Below are 20353 nucleotides of genomic sequence, written 5' to 3'. Positions count from 1 at the left end.
CCCGTGCCCATTGCAAATTGCAGCCTGTGTGACTCACCTCATACACGAGGTTCCTCTTTCTCATAGCTTAAAGCAGTTTGTCTACGGAAACGCGGACATAGTTTCCTATGATAGTCAGTAAAAATAGTCATTATCATCGCTGACCACCTGTCCCCCTTCTTTAACATCCTTATACATGTTATGAGACCTATATTTAAAGTTTCAGGCAGTCTTCTATGGATCATACACATTGGTATTAGCTTTAATTGAATTCAATTTCCTTGTGCCCTTCATTAGTTTCTACTGACAGTTCTTTGAGAAAGGCATAGCTTGCCGAAAACGTTCTGCGATACTGTCTGTAAAATACCAATTTTCACTACGGACTATACTACAATAAAAAGATATTTGTTTGAACATAATTCTTTGGAGTGTGCCGGAGTTATTTTCTATTATTAATGGACTGCCATCTGGACATCTGTCAAGTCAGCAGTCTTCCCCTTAATTGTCTAGCCTACTGAACCAGACTAATGGACCATTTTAAACGCTTAGGAAGCCTTTGAATGTGTTTTGTGGTAATTATTCAAATTTTTTGAGATATTGACTTTTGGGTTTTCATTTTCTGTAAGCCATAATCATCAACATTAACAGAAATATACACTTGAAATATATCACTCTGTGTGTAATGACCCTATATAATATATGTGTTTACTTTTTGTATTGAATTACTGAAATAAATTAACTTTTTGATGATATTCTAATTTATTGAGATGCACTTGTATTTGAAAATCACAATGAGTGTAGTGTGTATTGGTTAGCAAAGGGTTAAATATTTTGAACCAAAAAGAAAAATTGTCAATAGCCTAATCTTATACAAACACAAACACCCTCAGCTCCCATGCATGCATAAAACACAGTGTACACTCGTATCTTAGGGGTTAATTTTCCACGCAAAAAGAAATATGTGCAGTTGTCAGACCTTGCAAAAACATAGCCCCCTTCCACTTTGTTAACCATACATCATACAAAAATAAATTTGATATTGCGTTGCGGACAGCACTTTATATGGAGATCACCCCAAACCAACAAATTATTCAAAGGTGAGGCAAACTAAACATATATACTGACGAGCAAAAGGGTAACAATATTTTGAACGTTTGACTTTCAGGCTCCATATTTCACCATCCACTACATCTTCGAACAGGAGACTACCTTTATGTTACAGACAATCATTTTGGCTATCTCATACATAAATTTGACTTGCAGCTATTTAGCATATGATTAGCTAAGCAGATTCCTGTCACGTCACTGGATTGTTACGGTTTTGCTCCTGGTGGTGGAAAAATCTTTTTCTTCTTATATACTACAAATTAAAACCTGTTCTCATATTCCCTAATAGCTCAGAGTTTTATTAGGTTGATTCCCAAGTGAAGGGTCAGTGGTTCGAATCGAGGAGCAGCCATGAAGAAGAATTCCCAAGAAAAGAGAAACAGCATCATCCAGCTCATTGATAGCGGTCTCTTGATCAAGAAAATTGCCAAACTGCATCATGTGAGTGCCATGACATTTGGAAGAATATGAAATGAAGTCCGTCTAGCCGTTCAAAAGCCAAGAGGTGGACGTCCAGGCAAAATATCAAAGTCAAATATAGTTTCAGACCAATTACACCTCTTCATGGTAAGTGCATTTTTTTTATTGGCAGTGGCCATGTTCTGATGAAGAAAAAAAATGATGAGGAAAGGTTTGAGGAACATAAGGAGTTCAAGGTGATATGGCTTCTAAATTCTTCAAATATAAATAAGATCAAATCTTTGGGATGCAACACAATAACAAGTCTTTTACACATGGAGATCCCACTTCGCAAGTTGCAGGAGTAAACTGATACCATCTGGTAGACAGTGAGCCCTCGCGAGCAGGGTCCTCTCCTCCTGTACCTGTCTGTGCCTTGTATTGTTTGATTATTGTGCTTGTCTATGTATACCCTTTTTCACATGTAAAGCGTCATGGAATAAATGGAGCTATAATACATAATAATACCAGTGGTGCCAGAAACGATGAGGCACCTTCAGAGGTCCTGCAGAGTCCATGCCTCAATGGGTCAGAGCTAATTGTGTGAGATGAGGTGGATCTAGACAATATTAGGCAGGTGGTGTTAATGCTCTCCTTGGCATTAGATTTTACTCTACATTATGTGCCAGCATATGAAGTATACTTTATGTACTTGCGGTAAGTTTAATATATATTTGGACTACAGTGAAGTGGTGAAAATCAGAAAGCGCAGCCATCAATCATCTCTCCAGCGTCAGCCCACTGGTAGTTTAATATGTGGTCCGGTGTAATCGCTTGTGCTTCTACATTTCAGCGTCTAGTTTACATTCACACTGTGCATTCCGGCTGGAGAGAACGTGCGGTGCCACAGGGGAAAGCGGCAAAACAGAAAGCAGACCGGCATGGCGCTGGGAACGAACTGGGGCGGCTCAGCAAAATGAGACAATCGTCAATAAAAAAAGAGGAAAAAGAACAAAGAGTCTATTTTCTAACAGCGCATGAAGAGTATATCGGCTGCACAATGAGTGGACCAAAATCAAGCAGGAAAGAGTATACATATCATTATATAGACATTTGCATTTCACTCATTTGCAGAGCTGTACTACCGTGACCTTGTATGTAATGGAATAGCTTCTATATTGTACTGCATGGCATTGACATTTATTAACCCCCCCGATGCCTTTATGTACAGATTATAAGGCTATGTGCCCACGCTACAGGATTTACCGCGGATTTACCGCGGATTTTGCCGCGGATTTACCGCGGATTTGCCGAAAATCTGCAGCAGCAGCACTTCCAAGCCATTTCAATGGCATTTTGGAAATGCTGTGCCCATGCTGCGGATTTTTCCGCGGCGGATTTGCCGCGGATTTTGATGCGGAAAAATCTGCAGCATGTCAATTGTTTGGTGCAGATTTGGTGCGGATTTTTGGCTTTGAATGGGAAAAAAAAAAAAAAAAATCCGCATCAAAATCCGCGGCAAATCCGCGGCAAATCCGCGGGTGCGGATTTGCCGCGAAAGTCGCGGATTTTCAGGCAAAAAAATCCGCAGGGACATTCTAGCGTGGGCACATAGCCTAAGACTTAGACAGGTCTGCGGTCTACACAATGCTGAGTGAATAAGGATCGGAGCCATTACAGTCTGCCATCAATGCAAATTATGTTGAATACAACAGATAACATTTACATTTCCTTCAAGTGATTTTTTGTGGGTTTTTTGTTTTTTTTTAAGCTGTATTATGTGACAGACATATGAATTCCTCCACTATTAGGAAAGCATTAGACTGGGTAACATATAATATTAGAGAAGACACAAAACAAAGGGTAATAATGACTTCAGGGCATTGGGAAATGTTCAAAGGAGCTGAGTAATAGAAATTTCAACCTTTAGCTAGGACACTGTGGTGCAAACAGATTGTGGGATTATACATATATCATCATCATCATCATCATTATTGTGGGAGTCAGACTGGAGGGTTATGGGCTAATTATGGGCCTGGAATAAACATACTACATCCCTTTTGCTTATTTTACACATCTTATACAAATACCTCTCCACCAAGAGAAAAACACTATCCTTCCAAGTGCACCTACGAGTAACTGTAATAAATAGTCCAACCAACAATGGAGCGATGAGACATGACTAGTGATATCAGCCCCACCAGATACCTATTACAGGTGTGTCACGAGTGACAGACAGTCTTTTGGTGGCCGGCGTTTGGCTGTGCAAACTGCTCCCTAATCTTCTATTACAGTGGAACATTGGTTAATGAGAACAATCCGTTCTGGGACTGTGCTTGTTAACCAAGTTACTCGTTCAGCAAAGCAAGATTTCCCATAGGAAATCATTGCAATGCAGACAATTCGTTCCACAACTTGTTAAATGTCCCATCCTAGTCCCCTATTGTGTCATTCCACACATGCACAAACACGTACAAACACGTACAAACACGTACAAACACGTACAAACACGTACAAACACGTACAAACACACAAAAACACACACAAAAACACACACAAAAACACACACAAAAACACACACAAAAACACACACAAACACGCGCACATATTATGCTCACCTTACCTTCCGTTCCATCGCCAGTCCCTGGGACTTGCTGTTCACTAGTACGGGCTGTGTATCGGGTTACCATCACGACGAGGGAGGAACTTCCCAACCCAGAGCGCTGACGTCAAAGGCAGGAGCTGCTTGCCTCTGATTGTCACTGCTACTCAAAGGCAGCGCGCTGGCCAGAGGAAGTTCCTGCTTCGTCGATATGGTTGCCGATGCACAGCCTATACCGGCAAACTACAGGACCCAGGAGGCCGGCGATGTAACAGAAGGTACACATATTATGCTCACCTTACCTTCCATTCCATCGCCGGCCTCCTAGATCTTGTAGTTCACCGCGAGGATTTCTCCCTCGTCGCAATTTACCGGCGAACTACAAGAACCATGAGCCCGGCGATGGAACGGAAGGTAAGGTGAGCATAATACTGTATGTGTCTGCGTGTGTGTTTGTTTGTGCGAACTGCAAGAGTGGGTTAGAGCGCGGTGAATGTACGGAACCGTAAGTGTGTGCGGTGAGTATTTTGCTTGTACAGCAAAGGTTTCTCGTAAACAGAGTTACAAATTTACAAAAAGCTTTGCTTGTTAAAGGAAATTCTTGTTAACTGGGTTACTCGTTAAGCGAGGTTCTACTGTATTTCTACTTTGTTTCCATTCATTTCCCTTTAGGACCCTGTGGAGTTCCTCAGTGTCAGCTGCTTTTCATCAGTACTTCCCTTGTGTCTTTATATGCCTTCAGTTCCTATTACTCAGTGCTGGTGATCGATCATATACTGTTATCAAGTCTCCAGTGCAAGCAGCTGTTTTGCATACATCTGGGAGTATCTTGGTGATTGTGGCAGTTTCTCTCTCTGAGTCTACTGGAGATGAGTTGTTTGCCTAGATACCTGACCCAGGGTCAGCCTAGGGTCAGATATCTAGCTTGGCGCATAGGTGCAGAATCTATCTAGGGCAGTAGGCTGAGTCGGGGTCACCATCTTTCCCTTCCTTAAGGTGGCTTTACACACTGCAACATTGCAAACGACATCGCTGTAACGTCACCGGTTTTGTGACGTTATAGCGACCTCCCCAGCGACATTGCAGTGTGTGAAACACATCAGCGACCTGGCCCCTGCTGTGAAGTTGTGATCGCTACAAATCGTTCAGGACCATTCTTTGGTCCTTTGTTTCCCGCTGTGCAAACTTTTAGTGTGTAAAGGGGACTTTACAGCGACTTTGTTAGCGACTTCTCTTTCAAAAAGCTGCTTTACAACGTCCCCAATGACTAGCTAGGTCGTTCTGCAGGTCCGGATCGCTGTTGCGTCGTTGGCCAGGTTTGCCTGTTTGACAGCTCACCAGAGACTTTGTAGCGATCCCGACCAGGTTGGGATCGCTGGTGGGATCGCTAGAAAGTTTCAGTGTGTAAAGGGGCCTTTTGACACAAGGTTTCCCTTTCCCTTTTGCGTGGTACTTCCCCGTACCTAGTATGACAGTACCATACAATTATGATTAAGAAAAGGCAAATAAGATGTGAGGAAACCACAGTGTGTTGTACTATCTCCTGATAACACTGCTTCTATTGCCCACACATACTGACGCTGCAGCATGAAGGACCTTTTACAGAAGTAATGTAGCTGTGACTCCAGAACTGAGAAGTAATAGTAGAACAATTCCAAAAAGCAGAATGGAATGGTGTGAGTCTTTCGCTCTCTGAAGAAGTATTTCCCTTCTACTCTCCCTGCATCCTTTGCAAAAGACATTTATATGAAGCAACTGTAAAGCGATCAAAACATTATCCATTTTACCACTATTTAATCAAAGACAGTATCAGTAAATTTAGATTAGGGCCCTGCCTCTATTTGCGGTTGTGTGTTTTGTTGTATCAGTTGCTGGTGTTTAGTGCCAAATTCTTATAACGATTCATGAAATTGGAGTAAAGTAAGGCTATGTGCGCACGTTGCGTTTTTTTCCGCAGAAACGCTGCGTTTTGAACTGCAGCGTTATTGCATGCATTCAGCTTCCCCAGCAAAGTCTATGAGAAAGCCGAAAAATCAATGCACACGCTTCGTTTGTAAGTGCAGCGTTTTGGATGCCCAAAATCGCTGCAGAAAAAAAAGCAGCATGTCACTTCTTTTGTGCATTATAGCTACGTTCTCCACCCATTGAAATCAATGATGTGGGTCAGAACGCAACCAAAATGCACTTGGACTGCATTTTTGTTGCATTCCGCATGCTTTTTTGACAAGCAAAACGCAGGTCTTTTCAGTCTCTGTCAATGTCGGTCAATTTCTGTCTGTGGATGTCAGTGAATCTCCCTCTGTCTGTCGGTCGGTATCTTTCTTTGTCAGTTGGTCGCTCTGTCTGTCTCTCTGTCCGTCGGTCAGTCTCTCCCCCTTCTCTCATACTCACTGTTCCCCGATCACCGGCGCGGCACGGCACGGCGTTCACAAAGCTCCGGCGGCTTTTCCTCTTTTGAAAATGCCGGCCTCTCATTATTCAATCTCGTATTCCCTGCTTTCCCCGTCCACTGGCGCCTATGATTGGTTGCAGTCAGACACGCCCCCATGCTGAGTGACAGCTGTCACACTGCAACCAATCACAGCCGCAGGTGGGCGGGTCTATATTGTGCAATAAAATAAATAATTAAAAAAAAAAAAACGACGTGCGGTCCCCCACAATTTTGATACCAGCCAAGATAAAGCCACACGGCTAAAGGCTGGTATTCTCAGGATGGGGAGCCCCCCAGCCTAACAATATCAGCCAGGAGCCATCCAGAATTGCCGCATCCATTAGATGCGAGAGTCCCGGGACTTTACCCACCTCATCCCGAATTGCCCTGGTGCGGTGGCAATCAGGGTAAGAAGGGGTTAATGGCAGCAGCCCATAGCTGCCACTAAGTCCTAGGTTAATCAAGACAGGCGTTTCCCCGAGATACCTTCCATAATTAACCTGTGAGTGAAAGTAAATAAACACATACACCCGAAAAAATCCTTTATTTGGAATAAAAGACAAAAAAACACCCTCTTTCACCACATTATTAAAATCCCCAAATACCCCTCCAGGTCCGGCGTAATCCAGAGGTCCTGTGATGCATCCAGCTCTGCTACATGAAGGTGACAGGAGCGGCAGTAGAACACCGCCGCCCCTGTGAGTTCCACACAGCAACTGAAGTGAATCGCGCTGTCAGCGGGGACGTCACTGAGGTAGTGCCGGGGTGCGTGCAGTGATGATGTGTGCGGTAATGTCGGGATGTGTGCGGGGATGTAGGCAGTGATGTAGGCGGTAATGTTAGGATGTGTGCGGTGATGAGGGCTGTAGTGTCGGGATGTGTGCGGTGATGTAGGCGGTAATGTCGGGATGTGTGCAGGGATGTCGGCGGTAATGTCGGGATGTGTGCGGGGATGTCGGCGGTAATCAAAAATTTCTGGGTAACAGATGGAATACAATATAGTAATTTTAGGCCACTCCAGGACAGTATACATAGAAAGAGAAAGAGGAGTGTTAAGAGGCCAACCATAATATCAATAAATGTCAAAACCATTGCCTTATGATATCAAAGTGAAATATATTTATTACACATAAATTCAGACAATTGGTAAAATTACATGTAATAGAAAGAAGACATGAAAGCAGGAAAAATGGTCCCAGAAAGACATTCCCAAAAGGGAGGGACACTGCCCAGACAGGTTTGTGAATAGAATGGATAAGCAGCACCCTAACATTAAAGTAAGAGGAACAGTTTCCTCATGGAGTATACATAATTACAACAGAGCTGCTTACCCATTATAGTAAAGTGCAAGGTGCTAGGTCAATATCGGGGCAGTAGTCCAGTCAGGGTGGGAGAAGCCCCAAGATGATAATCAGGACGCCACACACAGACAGAGCTGCGGTAGGACAATGAAGTCGGGTGCAGTTCACCAGAGTTCATTCTCATCGCGCGGCTCTGTCTGTGTGTGCTGTCAGCCGGCATGTAGCAGAGCTGAATTGCCGGGGGAACGCACTGTCAAAAATGCATCCAAAACGCATGCAAAACGCATGGAAAAAAGCATCCAAAATGCATGCGTTGTGGATGCATTTTATTTTATAAACGTAGTGTCCAGTCTGCCAGAGTGTGCGTTCTTTTCTGCACTGCAGAGAACGCAATGTGCGCACATAGCCTAAAAAATGTTCTGCTGTCTACTGTTTTTATGACTTTTTGCCGACATAAATTGCACGTTTCGGAAAAATAGAGCAAAAAATGCAGCAAAATGCTGGTATACTCAAACATACAATAATAATGGAAAAAAATAAATACATTAAAAAAAACACAACAAAAAGTTAACAGTTTTATCAAGAAAGATATTATATATATATATATATATATATATATATATATATATATATATATATATATATATATATATATATATATATATATATATATATATATATATATATTATACAAGATACTATATAAGATTTTTTTAAAAAAAAAAAAAAATGTTAGAGGTCAGAGCCTTACCTCGGGCTCTTTCTTCCTGAGGATTTCCTCATCCTTTGCTTTAGGGGAAGGTGATGTTTGAGTCTTCGGGATTCTAGTCCTCCTTTTTTTCACTTAAATTGAAGATAAATACTCGTCAGAACAGAGCAAGTATCATTAGATTGGAAAATTTTAAACTTGCACTTCAATATAAGGAATTTTGGGAATAACAAATACAAAAAAGGAAATGTCAAGGAAATATACTTAAGCAGTAATTACAACTTTGACAATAGATACCCATCATCGATGAAAGTTACGTACGCAGCACATGTAAACCCAGAAACTGGTTCCACTAACCAATATGTGGTGTAAATCCTAACCAAATGGGTTAATGTCATGTGAAAATAATAAACAATTTCTAGATGTCCATTAGAAAATTCCCTTTTTTTTTCTTGCAATAGAAGGTTTACCGTTATTTTTATCACATTAATGTTTAATAACTAGGAATGATCGAATACCTCAAATATTCGGCTGTGCGAATATTTGCCGAATAGGTCGCCGGTATTTGACTATTCGTGAATATTCGATGCGCAATGTAAGTCTATGGGAAACCCGAACAACAACTATTCGGAACTATTTGGGCTTCCCATAGACCTACATTGTGCATCGAATATTCGCATAGCGGCGACCTATTCGTCAGATATTCGCGAAGCCGAATATTTGAAGTATTCGATCATCCCTATTAATAATATACAGATGACTTTGCATTTTAAAAGATATTGTACCTATTTTTGTATGCAGCCACTAAAGCAATGCTCCAGTGGGGGGTGGGGGGGTTTCACCGCTGGAGTGGTGCTTTAAATTTAAGTCACCAGGCCCCAGTCTTATGTTTACCCTCTGACGGCATCATCCTTTTTCAGAGATGCTCAGGTCCCTTGATGCCATCTTGAACTCATAACTTTTAATTGGCCAGAAGTCAGAAGTGATGTCACAAGCTCTCAATGCAAATCTATAAGAGCAAGAACGAGGCCCTCATAGACTTGTATGGAGTTGTGACCTCAAACGCGCTCCATGAAACACTGGAGCTGCCGGCAGGTGCAACACTGGAAACAGATGAAGATGATGGCAGGTGAGTATAAGACAGGGCATGGGACTTACACTTAAAGTACCACTCTAGCGGTGAAATAAAAAAAAAAAAAAAAAAGCCGGAGTGGTGCGTTAAGCAGATGTGTATGTCCACATGAGTACAGTGTGTAATACTACCCTTACACCTTAGATATCTGTCAGATGAACAAGTGTCCAGCCTAAAGCGCTCGCTCTTGAATATTTAAAAAAGTTTTCCCTTGAACAAAGTTAATTTTAATGAATAGATTTTGGAATAATTATTTCCACAACTGGATGTGTTTAAAAAAAAACAAAAAAACAAAAACAAAACATTGTTCCTGTACTCAGATAATCTTATATATGTGCCCCTGCTATGTACTGTGTAATGGCCGTGTATGACCGTATGGGGAAATGATCATACCACACCTCCTGGGCAGGGGAGGAAGTTAACCCTAGAACGCGCAACCATGGAAATCTGCAATAGAAAACAAGTAACCTAGCAGGCCTGCGAGGCCCCAGGTATGCGTTCTAGGGTTAAAAAAGAAGTAGGCAGACATTATAACACAGGATCGCAAATAATTCTTCGAGGTAAAACATTAAACAAAACAAAAAATAATAAACAACAACAGGCAGGAAAATGTTTTACCTCACAGAGAGTATCAACTATAATCCCATGCTGTCCTATCTTTATACTCTTTTGCATCCTCCTCTGCCCAGGCCCGGAGATGTGGTATGATCAGTCCTGTCCTTGTACGGTCAGACACTGCCATTACACAGTACACATCAGGGACACATATATAAGATCTCAGTAGAGGAACATTTTTTTTTTTTTTTTAAACACATCTTATTGTGAAAATTATTATCCCAAGATCTATTGATTAAAATCAACGTTAAAATTAACTTATTGGAAAACCCCTTTGATACACAGAAAGCATTTGTGAACGTTCATGTGTTTTCAATAGGGAGAGTGGAGTAAACTTCTTTCAGAGGAATCTAACCTAGCGGAAATACAAAAGGATGTGGTACTTAAATTCAAAGTGCGCAATCCTCATCTCCCCCATCATCATTTGTTTAGAGTCGGTAGGCCTCCACACACCTTAGACTGCTGATCGTTCTTACCAAAATTGGAGGTGCTTGGACAACTTTAATGCATAAGAAGTCTAATCTCAAATTAATAAGGAGAGAAATGCAAGGAATTACAAATAACTGCAGGATTAGACTACACTAAGGGGTGAATTTATCTAAATCACCTGATTTTTAGACAGTGCAAACTTTGACAGATGTTAAGACTGCACAGTCTAAGTGGTTCATGCTGCTTGATAACTTCACATTGTAAGACTGTCAAGTCTAAAGCGAGCTTTACACGCTGCGATATCGGTACAGATCTCGCTAGCGAGCGTACCCACCCCCGTCAGTTGTGCGTGACGGGCAAATCGCTGCCCATGGTGCACAACATCACTAATACCAGTCACACGGACTTGCCTTCCCTGCAATGCCGCTGTGGCCGGCGAACCGTCTCCTTTCTAAGGGTGCGGTTCGTGCGGCGTCACAGCGACGTCACACGGCAGCCGTCCAATAGCAGAGGAGGGGCGGAGATGAGCGGCTGGAACATGCCGCCCACCTTCTTCTATCCTCATTGCCGGTGGACGCAGGTAAGGAGATGTTCGTCGTTCCTGTGGTGTCACACACAGCGATGTGTGCTGCCGCAAAAACGAAGAACAACATCGTACCTGCAGCAGCAACGATATTTGGGAAAGGAGCGACGTGTCAACGAGCAACGATTTTTCAAGTTTTTACACTCGTTGATCTTCGTTCCTTGGTGTCACACGCTGCGATGTCGCTAACGGCGCCGGATGTGCGTCACTAACGACGTGATCCCGACGATATATCGTTAGTGATGTCGCGGCGTGTAAAGCACCCTTGAGTTTACACCACTTAGTTATGTATGCCACAATTTTGTCTTATTTTTTTTTGTCAAGCCATTCCTCCTGTTGAACTAGATGTAAAGCGTCTAAAACACAAATATGGTGCATGTCATGAAAGACACACAAGCAAATTTATCAAACAAAATACGCCAGTTAAGAGTTTGCTTGCAGCCATGACCGCACAGGAGCTGTATATACAAAATGGTATTATATTTTTTAAGCAATCAGAGCAATAAAGTAAATGCATTTCAAAAGTGTAATAAGAATGTAATGTGAAAGCCGATATGATAGTGCAGCCGATGTACATTCATCAAGAAGCGGCATTGTTCCTCTTCTTCACAGAAGCAATAAATCTGACTGAAACATGATTTTAAATCTTTGAAGTAATTATTAAATCTACATCAGAATATTGGTGGGAAAATTTTTTTTTGAAGCATGCCTGTTTTGTACCAAAGTATGCAAGGTTTTAATTTTTTTCTGGTAATTAAGATGGGTAGGACTTAGCTGGAGGGCATTTCTCCCTACAGCAAAGCACCTTTACTGTACACTCGAAATTGGTGTAAATTTTAGTGCAAATTTACTTCAGCTTTCGACTGTTGTACATTTGCCTTGCAGTATAAGTAAAAAATTAAAACAAATTCAGTCATGTCCAAAAATTTTAAGACTGACAAATTATGATTTTGAAAATATTCGCTACTTCCAAGTTTTACATCTTTAGTCCGATGATTCTATGGTTAATGAAGAACAAGTATAAGAATTTCTTAAGTTTTTAAAAATTTATTGACAAATACTATATTTATAGTTCGCCCTTATTTTTCAAAGCTTCTACAATTCATCTTGGTTATTCCTAACTAATGGCAAACTATTCTTACCTAATTACAGCTTGGAGTTTATCACAATTTTTGTGGTTTTGTTTGTCCATCTGCTTCTCGAGGAGTGACCACAGGTTCTCAATGGGATTAAGATTTGGGGAGCTTCCTGACCATGGACTCACAAATGTCAATGTTTTGTTGACCGAGCCACTCAGTTATCACTGCTGCCTTGTGACATGGTCTCCATCGTGTTTGAAAACACACTGTCCATCACCTACTGTAATTACCCCTGGATCAATGGGAGAAGTTATCATGGCCATTTAGAGTCCAATCTTTATTCTGTTCTGAGGCAAAATTGGGAGTGAGCCCACTCCACTGGATGAGACGTAACGCCACCCAAGAATGGAATGGTCTCAGGAGATTTCTTTACTGTTAGCATGAAACCGGAGTCTTAGGCGGGCTTTGCACATTACGACATCGCAAGCAGATGCTGCGATGTCGAGTGCGGTAGTCCCCGCCCCCGTCGCAGGTACGATATCTTGTGATAGCTGGCATAGCGAACATTATCGCTACGCCAGCTTCACATGCACTCACCTACCCTGCGACCGTCGACCCGCCTCCTTCCTAAGGGGGCGGGTCGTGCGGCGTCATAGCGACGTCACACTGCAGGCGGCCAATAGCGGCGGAGGGGCAGAGATGAGCAGGACGTAAACATCCCGCCCACCTCCGTCCTTCCGTATAGCCGCCGGCGGCAGATAAGGTGATGTTCTTCGCTCCTGCGGCTTCACACACAGCGATGTGTGCTGCCGCAGGAACGAGAAACAACATCAGACCTGTCGCGGCACCGGCATTATGGAAATGTCGGAGAATACACCGATGATACGATAACGACGCTTTTGCGCTCGTTCATCGTATCATCTAGGATTTACACACTACGATGTCGAAAGTGACGCCGGATGTGCGTCACTTTCGTTTTGACCCCGACATCGCACGTGGGATGTTGCAACATGCAAAGCCGCCCATAGTATTGCTCAGCTTTTCTTCTCCAGATCATTTTTTCAAAGGGCACAAACAATATAAAAAGGGAGCTTCATCAGGGTAAATAGCTTTATACAGTCCTCTGCAGTTCAAACCTTTGACATTTTGTAGAAAATATGTCTGTTCTTCAGGTTTTCCTTGGAGAGAAGTGGCTTTTTTGTTGCATTTCTTGAAACCAGGCCAAATTCTAAAAGCTTTCACCTCACTGTATGCAAATGCCCTGACACCTGAATGCTACCATTCCTGAGCAAGCTCTGCACTGGTGTTGAACTCATCCAGCAAGCTCTGCACTGGTGTTGAACTCATCCCATAGTTGAATCCTATTTATAATAATAATAAAATATTTATTCATTTATATAGCGCTATTAATTCCACATGCTTTACATACATTGGAAATACTGTCCCCATTGGGGCTCACAATCTAGAGTCACTCGGAGGAAACCCAAGCAAACACGGGGAAAACATATAAACTAGGAGACGATCCTGGCACTTCCTGGACTTGTTTAGGAAAACTGAAAACTTCTTCCTAGCAATTGAAGTTTTTGACAATGTAATAAATTGTGAGTTTAGTTGCAATCATTCAAACAGCAGTGTCAATGCCTGTACAGTCCTTTTAATGCAAATCCATGAGCACTGCACGGATTTCCTTGGAGGTTACTATGGTTGAAGGGTCTTCTCACATTTTAAGGGTGCCTTCTCCCAACAGCAAATTTAAGAGCTCTCCATAGGTGTGAGATTTACATCTGGACTCATTGCTGGCCACTCATTGCTGGCCTCTCCAGTGCTTAGTTTCAATCAATTTCTGGCTGCTTCTTGAAGTAAGGCAGCACGGTGGCTCAGTGGTTAGCACTGCAGTCTTGCAGCGCTGGGGTCCTGGGTTCACATTCCACCAAAGACACCATCTGCAAGGAGTTTGTATGTTCTCCCTGTGTTTGCGTGGGTTTCTTTCCACACTCTAACAACATACTGATAGGGAACCTAGATTGTGAGCCCCAATGGGGACAGTATTGCCATTGTATGTAAAGCGCTGTAGAATTAACAGCGCTATATAAATGAAATATTATTATAAAGTATGTTTAGAAAAGCTAAGCCATTAAATGCAGTAATGGATTTATAATTGCTATCTATTAGTAAGTGCCACAAAATCATGTCCACAACATATTTGTTAAGGTAACACTACTAACCCCTTTAGGCCTTATCCACAGAGCGAGAAAATTGGTGCGAGTGGAGTGCGATAAAACATCGCATTCCCCTCGGACCAATTCTAGCCTGTGTGTCAGCGCACATGAGCGATTATTTTCTCAGCCCTAATCTGACCAAGAATACAATCGCAGCATGCTGCAACTGTAATGTGAGACTCTTTTCTCTCGCACCCATTCAAGTGAATGGGGAGAGAGAAAAATCGCAATGCACTCGTGGTACACCGGTGTACCGTGCGTGCAGAGCGAGAATTGCAATAGACGGCTATGGAGGACGGGGGAGAGAAATCCCTCCCTCCCCTACTCCGTGCCGGCCCGCCCGACGCAGCGCTGGTCCGCCCCTCTGCATCGCCGGCCCACCCCCCACAGCGGAGGTCCACTCGCAGGGTCGGACCTCAGTCGCAGGCACACTCGCATCATACTTGGCTCCTGCTGTGCTGCCAGCGTGAGCCGAGAGTCATGCGAGCATTGCAGTAGTACCCCGTGTGGCCACGACCTTAATGTGTTTATAACTAGATGTGCTCACATCATTGACGTGTGAGGCCATGTCTTCCTTTAGGTGTTTAAAATTGACATCTGGTAATGTGGAATAGAAATCTTGTGAACTGATCCTATAGGCAGATATGCAGCTCTGGAGATCTCTCCTGAGTCAGCAGACGACCCAGTTTAGGTTTTTTTCTTTTTTAATTCAAGATGACAGGAGTTTTATTACTGATCCTGTATTGAATATAGAGCGGTATTATGGTACTTGTTTCTCCAACATCTTTCAATGCAGAGAAGGAGACCTCTGTTTTTCAGGTTTTATTTTGGTTATAGCAGATTTTTTTCTCAATTATTTGAATATTCCCCTTCCATAGTTGGATTAGGAGTGAAGAGCCAGCCTTACTACATTGCCTCTATATCTCCACGTATTGATCAGTGCTTCCAAAAACTCATTTTTCTTTCTTTCCTTTGTATTTCTAATAAATTATAGAACTTGTCTTAACACGGTACAGCAATTTTCAGCAAATTAAATGCCATTCATCATTGTAGCAATTGTGTAGCAAGAGTGCTCCGCAAGTAATATTTTCTTTTTACTTCTGTTTATTTTATCCATTTATCTTCATTAGGAATTAGGCTGAGCACATATAAAAAAATCGTTACTAGTGATGGGCGGACTCGCAGATAACCGGGACCGGCGTACCTAACCGAATTAAAGAAAAAATACAGCTCCGCCCTGGAAGTGATCCCAGAATAATGAGGAGCGCGTTTCGAAATACTCGGATTTGCGATACTCATAACGAGTACTGTTTAATACTCGCGTTTGCATTCTCAATAGCGTGTGCAATGCAAGTCAATAGGGAATACTCGCAATGTAACAAGTAACCCGAATGCTGTACTATTCGCATGAATAGTACGGCTTTTGGGTTACTCGTTACATTGAGAGTATTACCAGTGACTTTAATTGCACACACTATTCGGAATGTATATACAAGTATTAGCCAATATGCGTTACGAGTGTCACAAATCCGAGTGTTTCGAAACTCGCCCATCATTATCCCAGATATCTGACCGGGTGCCGGTCCTAATATAAGTCTATGGGGACCAGACTCCGGCAATTAAAATTGGTGGTAGAAGGGATAGGAGGATTAGAGAAAACGGGCTGTACTTAGAGTCTCCAGCGAAGCATCGCACATTTCTCCTAGCAGGGATCTCTTAAGTTGCGTCAAATAGTTCCGCACAATACCCTGCTCCTACTACCAATCATTCTGTGCTGCACTCTTTAATTAGTAAGCACTTCTGGCATTTTTTTTTAGTACTATTAAAGGAGTCCATAAAAAGTTATTTGCAAAATATCCTAGGGAAATGTGCACTCCAAAAGTCAAATGGCAAGTTACTCTACCAAGCCCTGTGATGCCAAATAGTACTGTAAATTCACATTCAGGAGAAATTGTGTAACACATTATGGTGCCTGTTTTATTCTCCTTGTGAAAATTGAAAATCTGGGGTTAAAAACATTTTGCTGATAAAAATGTGACCTTTTTCTTCACTATCCAATGGTATAACATTTTTTGACAGCAGTGGTGTCAATATCTTTACTTGCACCCCTGGGTGACTTCATTGAGGGGTGTAGTTTGTAAAATGAGGTCACTTGTGGGGGATTTCTTTTGCTCTGGCACCTCAAGGTATCCAACAATGTAACATGGCACCCGCAAAGCATTGAAGCAAATTCTTAACTCCAATATGGCACTCCTCTTCTGAGCTTTGCACTGTACCTCAAAAACTAGTTACCCATTACATGGAGAGTGTTGGCACACGAGAAAATTTACAAAAAACTGTGTAATCCATTTTTTTTTTTACAAGCTCTTATTAAAATGTAAAACTTGGAGCTAAACCATATTTTAGTGCAAAATATTTAGTTATTCTTTCTCCACCATCCAATGGCATAAAATTAAGTAGCACAACTGTGGTGTCAATATGCTCACTGCACCCCTAGATGAATTCATTAAGTGGGGTAGTTTGTAAGATGGGGTTACTTATTGCGGGGGGAGGGAGGGTCTGCTTTTCTGGCATGTCAGGGGCTCTGCCAATGTGACATGGCATCCCAAACTATTCCAACAAAATCTGAACTCTAATATGGCACTCCTTCTCCTCTGTGCTTTGCACTGCGCCTCAAAAGTAGTTTTCGACCACATTTGGGGCGTTGGCGAGCTCAAGAGAAATTGTGTAAGAAATTGGACAGTCCAGTTTCTCTAATTACTGTTTTTTTGAAAATTAAAACTTTGGGGCCAAAACAACATTTTGGTGGGAAAAAAAGGTAACTTTATTTTAACAGCCCAATATACAATTCCATGAATAATCTGAGCGTTAAAATTGTGTACTACACCCCTAGATGAATTCCTTGAGAGGTGTAATTTCCAGAATGGGTGCACTTGCGGCGGTTTTTGCTCTTTTGTCATGTCAAGGGAAATGTGACGTGGTGTCTGCAATCTATTCCAGCCAATTTTGCACTCCAAAATTCAAATGTGCTGCTACTCTTCCGAGCTCTGCGCCCAAACAGTAGTTTTCCACTACTTATTGGATATCAGTGTACTCAGTAGAAATTGCACAACAATTTTACGATCCATTTTCTCCTTTTACCGTATAGAAAAAAAACTTGAGGGCTAAGACATAATTTTTGTGGGATAAAAGTTAATTTTTATTTTATTCCCTTCTACATTGCTTTAGTACCAATGAAGCACCTAAAGAGTTAATAAACTTCTTAAAATGTGGTGTTGAGCATTTTGAGGGGTTCAATTTTAAAATGGTGTCACTTTTTGGTATTTTCTGTCCCCTTAAACCCCTCAAAGTCACTTCAAATGTGATGTGGTCCCTAAATAAAAATTGGTTTTGCAAATTTTGCTGGAAAAATTATAAAAAAATTGCTGATAAACTTTTAACCTTTCTAACTTTTTAAGAAAAAATTGCTTTAAAAATGGTGGTAATTTAAAAGTAGACAAATGGTAAATTGTATTTATTAAATGATTTTGTGTAATATAATTATCTGGTTTAATGGCATAGAAGTTCAAAACTTTTTTTGCAAATTTTCTTTATTTTCATAAATAAATGCAAATCATATCAATTAAAATTTACTGGGAAATATTGATTAAAAAAAAAAAAAGACAGCTTCCACCGCTTTTTATCTCTACTGGCTAACACGGTACAAAGATATATTTTACCTATGGGAAATATTGAAGAGTTCCCAAGTTATTTTGTGAGAAATTGACAAAGGACAGAATTGCAAAATTTGGCTTAGTTAGAAAGGTGAAAACAAGCTTGGGGGTGAAGTAGTTGAAATAGAATTTGATCCAAAAGAGGAATATTAACTTCAGAAAATGGGGGGGAAAAAAAAAATTTGGGTTAAATTTATGTAAAACTTTTACACTACAGTGATATTTAATCTTCATAATAGTATGACATTTAAGTATTAATGGGGATTTCATCATCTCAAACAATTTATTGAAGAAAAAAAAACAAAAAACAAACACGACTGTTGGTATAACACCCACCCCCCCACCAAAAAAAATGTCAAGGTCTCAACTTGTCATGTGGCCTTGAGCATCAGTTATAGCTGGGTAACTACATCTGCTGAGGCATGGCATCCCACTCTTTTTAAAGGGCGGCCCATTGGGGTTCTAGGGTACAGAGTTACGAGCCTCTACACGGCGACTCAGCTGATGCCTTAAATTTTCTATGGAATTTAGGTCTGGAGAAAGTGCAGGCGGCTCCATTTGAGGTGCCCTAGTCTCCATTAGCCGTTCTCTAATGAAGCGACCTCGATGAGCTGGAGTATTGTCGTTTATGAAGATGAAATTAGGCCTGTGTTGCTCATGCAGAGGCACAATGACTGGATTAATTATGTTGCTCCAGTAGCAGGAGCTTATCACTGTACCAATCATAAAGTGTAGGACATGTTTGTATTGACTTGATACGCCTGCCCACACTACCACCACCAAAGGCTCGTCTGGTGACAACAGTGGTTGATGCACAGTGCACTCCTTGACATCTCCTACATTGTCGGCAGCCATCAACTCTGTTCAGCGTGAATCAACTTTCATCATGGAACAACACTGAGGCCCACTAGTCCCTCATCCAGCAAGACGATGATGCCTATGCCTCGTGGTATGATCATGTAACCTTGAAGGTTATCTAGTACCATGCTCATGCAAACCGTTTTGAATGGTCTGACGTGACACTTGGATGCCTCTCACCTCGCTTAAATTTGCTTGGAGTTGTGTGGCATTCATCATCCAGTTCCGAAGGATATTGTTCACAATGAAGCAGTCATCAGTGTGGGATGTGACAAAAGGACGTCCACTTCTATGCCTCTATGTGACTCTTCCAGTCTCTCTGCATCTCAGTTGCAACCTGCTGATGACACTCTGACACTCTAAGCTCAGTGACTAGGGCTAAGCAGATCCGGACTGTAAAAGTTCGGATCCGTGTGGTTTCAGTACTACCTGTGTGCCGCACCCGGGCGCAGGATTCCGGGTGCATGATCCGGCAATTAATATAAAAAAAAAAAAAAAAAAAAAAAGAAGAAGAAGAAAGAAATGAGCGTTTCATACTTACCAAGACTTGGTGTCATGGCGGCACACTGCTTCGGGTTCGCGCATTCAATTCCTGTACTGTCCATCGCATACACACAGCTTTCCGTGTTTTCCCCGCCCACTGGCCGTCCTCTCATCTGTGATTGGTTCCAGGCTGACGAGCCCCCAGCCTGTGACAGCTCTGCCTGCAGTCCTAGCTTATCGCGGCTCAGTAATAGGCTGCACTCAGAGCTGGCAGTCATGCTCTATAGCTGCTCACTCTGACATGTAGCAGAGCTGGATGTGTCGTCGTTGGCTCTCGTGTGGATTACGCCGGAGCTGAAGGGCTGTGTTGAAGGTTAATAAAGTGGTGAAGGAGGGCGCATTGTGTACTTTATTCCAAATAAAGGATGCAGTTTTTCTTAGGCTGGTCACACTTGCGAGGGACTCCCATGAGTCTGACATAGCAGCACAGCCGCACTCTTCTGACAGGAGCGTGCATGTGTTTCTAGGTACGAGCATGTTCAGACAGCGGCAGGTTGTGCCAGGTGATGTCATGGCAGACCCGCACAAGTCTGACATCGCATCACCCGCACACTTCTGACAGTGTGACCGGCAGACACTTGCACTGCTTTCCCCGCCCACCGACCATCCGCTCGTCTGTGATTGATTCCAGGCTGACGCGTCCCCAGCCTGTCA

General features: G+C 42.2%; 1 protein-coding gene across 1 annotated transcript in view; it reads right to left on the bottom strand.

The window, feature by feature from the left end:
* APLF (aprataxin and PNKP like factor) overlaps positions 1–20353 on the bottom strand; it is a 292482-nt gene that overhangs the window by 107126 nt on the left and 165003 nt on the right. Inside the window, exon 6 of the mRNA XM_075339273.1 lies at positions 8571–8662. Coding sequence (XP_075195388.1) covers positions 8571–8662 — 92 coding nt within the window. The remainder of the gene's footprint in view (positions 1–8570; positions 8663–20353) is intronic.

The sequence above is a fragment of the Anomaloglossus baeobatrachus genome, chromosome 3, assembly GCF_048569485.1.
Source record: "Anomaloglossus baeobatrachus isolate aAnoBae1 chromosome 3, aAnoBae1.hap1, whole genome shotgun sequence".
Taxonomy (NCBI): Eukaryota; Metazoa; Chordata; class Amphibia; order Anura; family Aromobatidae; genus Anomaloglossus; species Anomaloglossus baeobatrachus.
The sequence above is the reverse complement of the archived record's forward strand: the minus strand, read 5'-3'. Positions and strand labels throughout refer to the sequence as shown.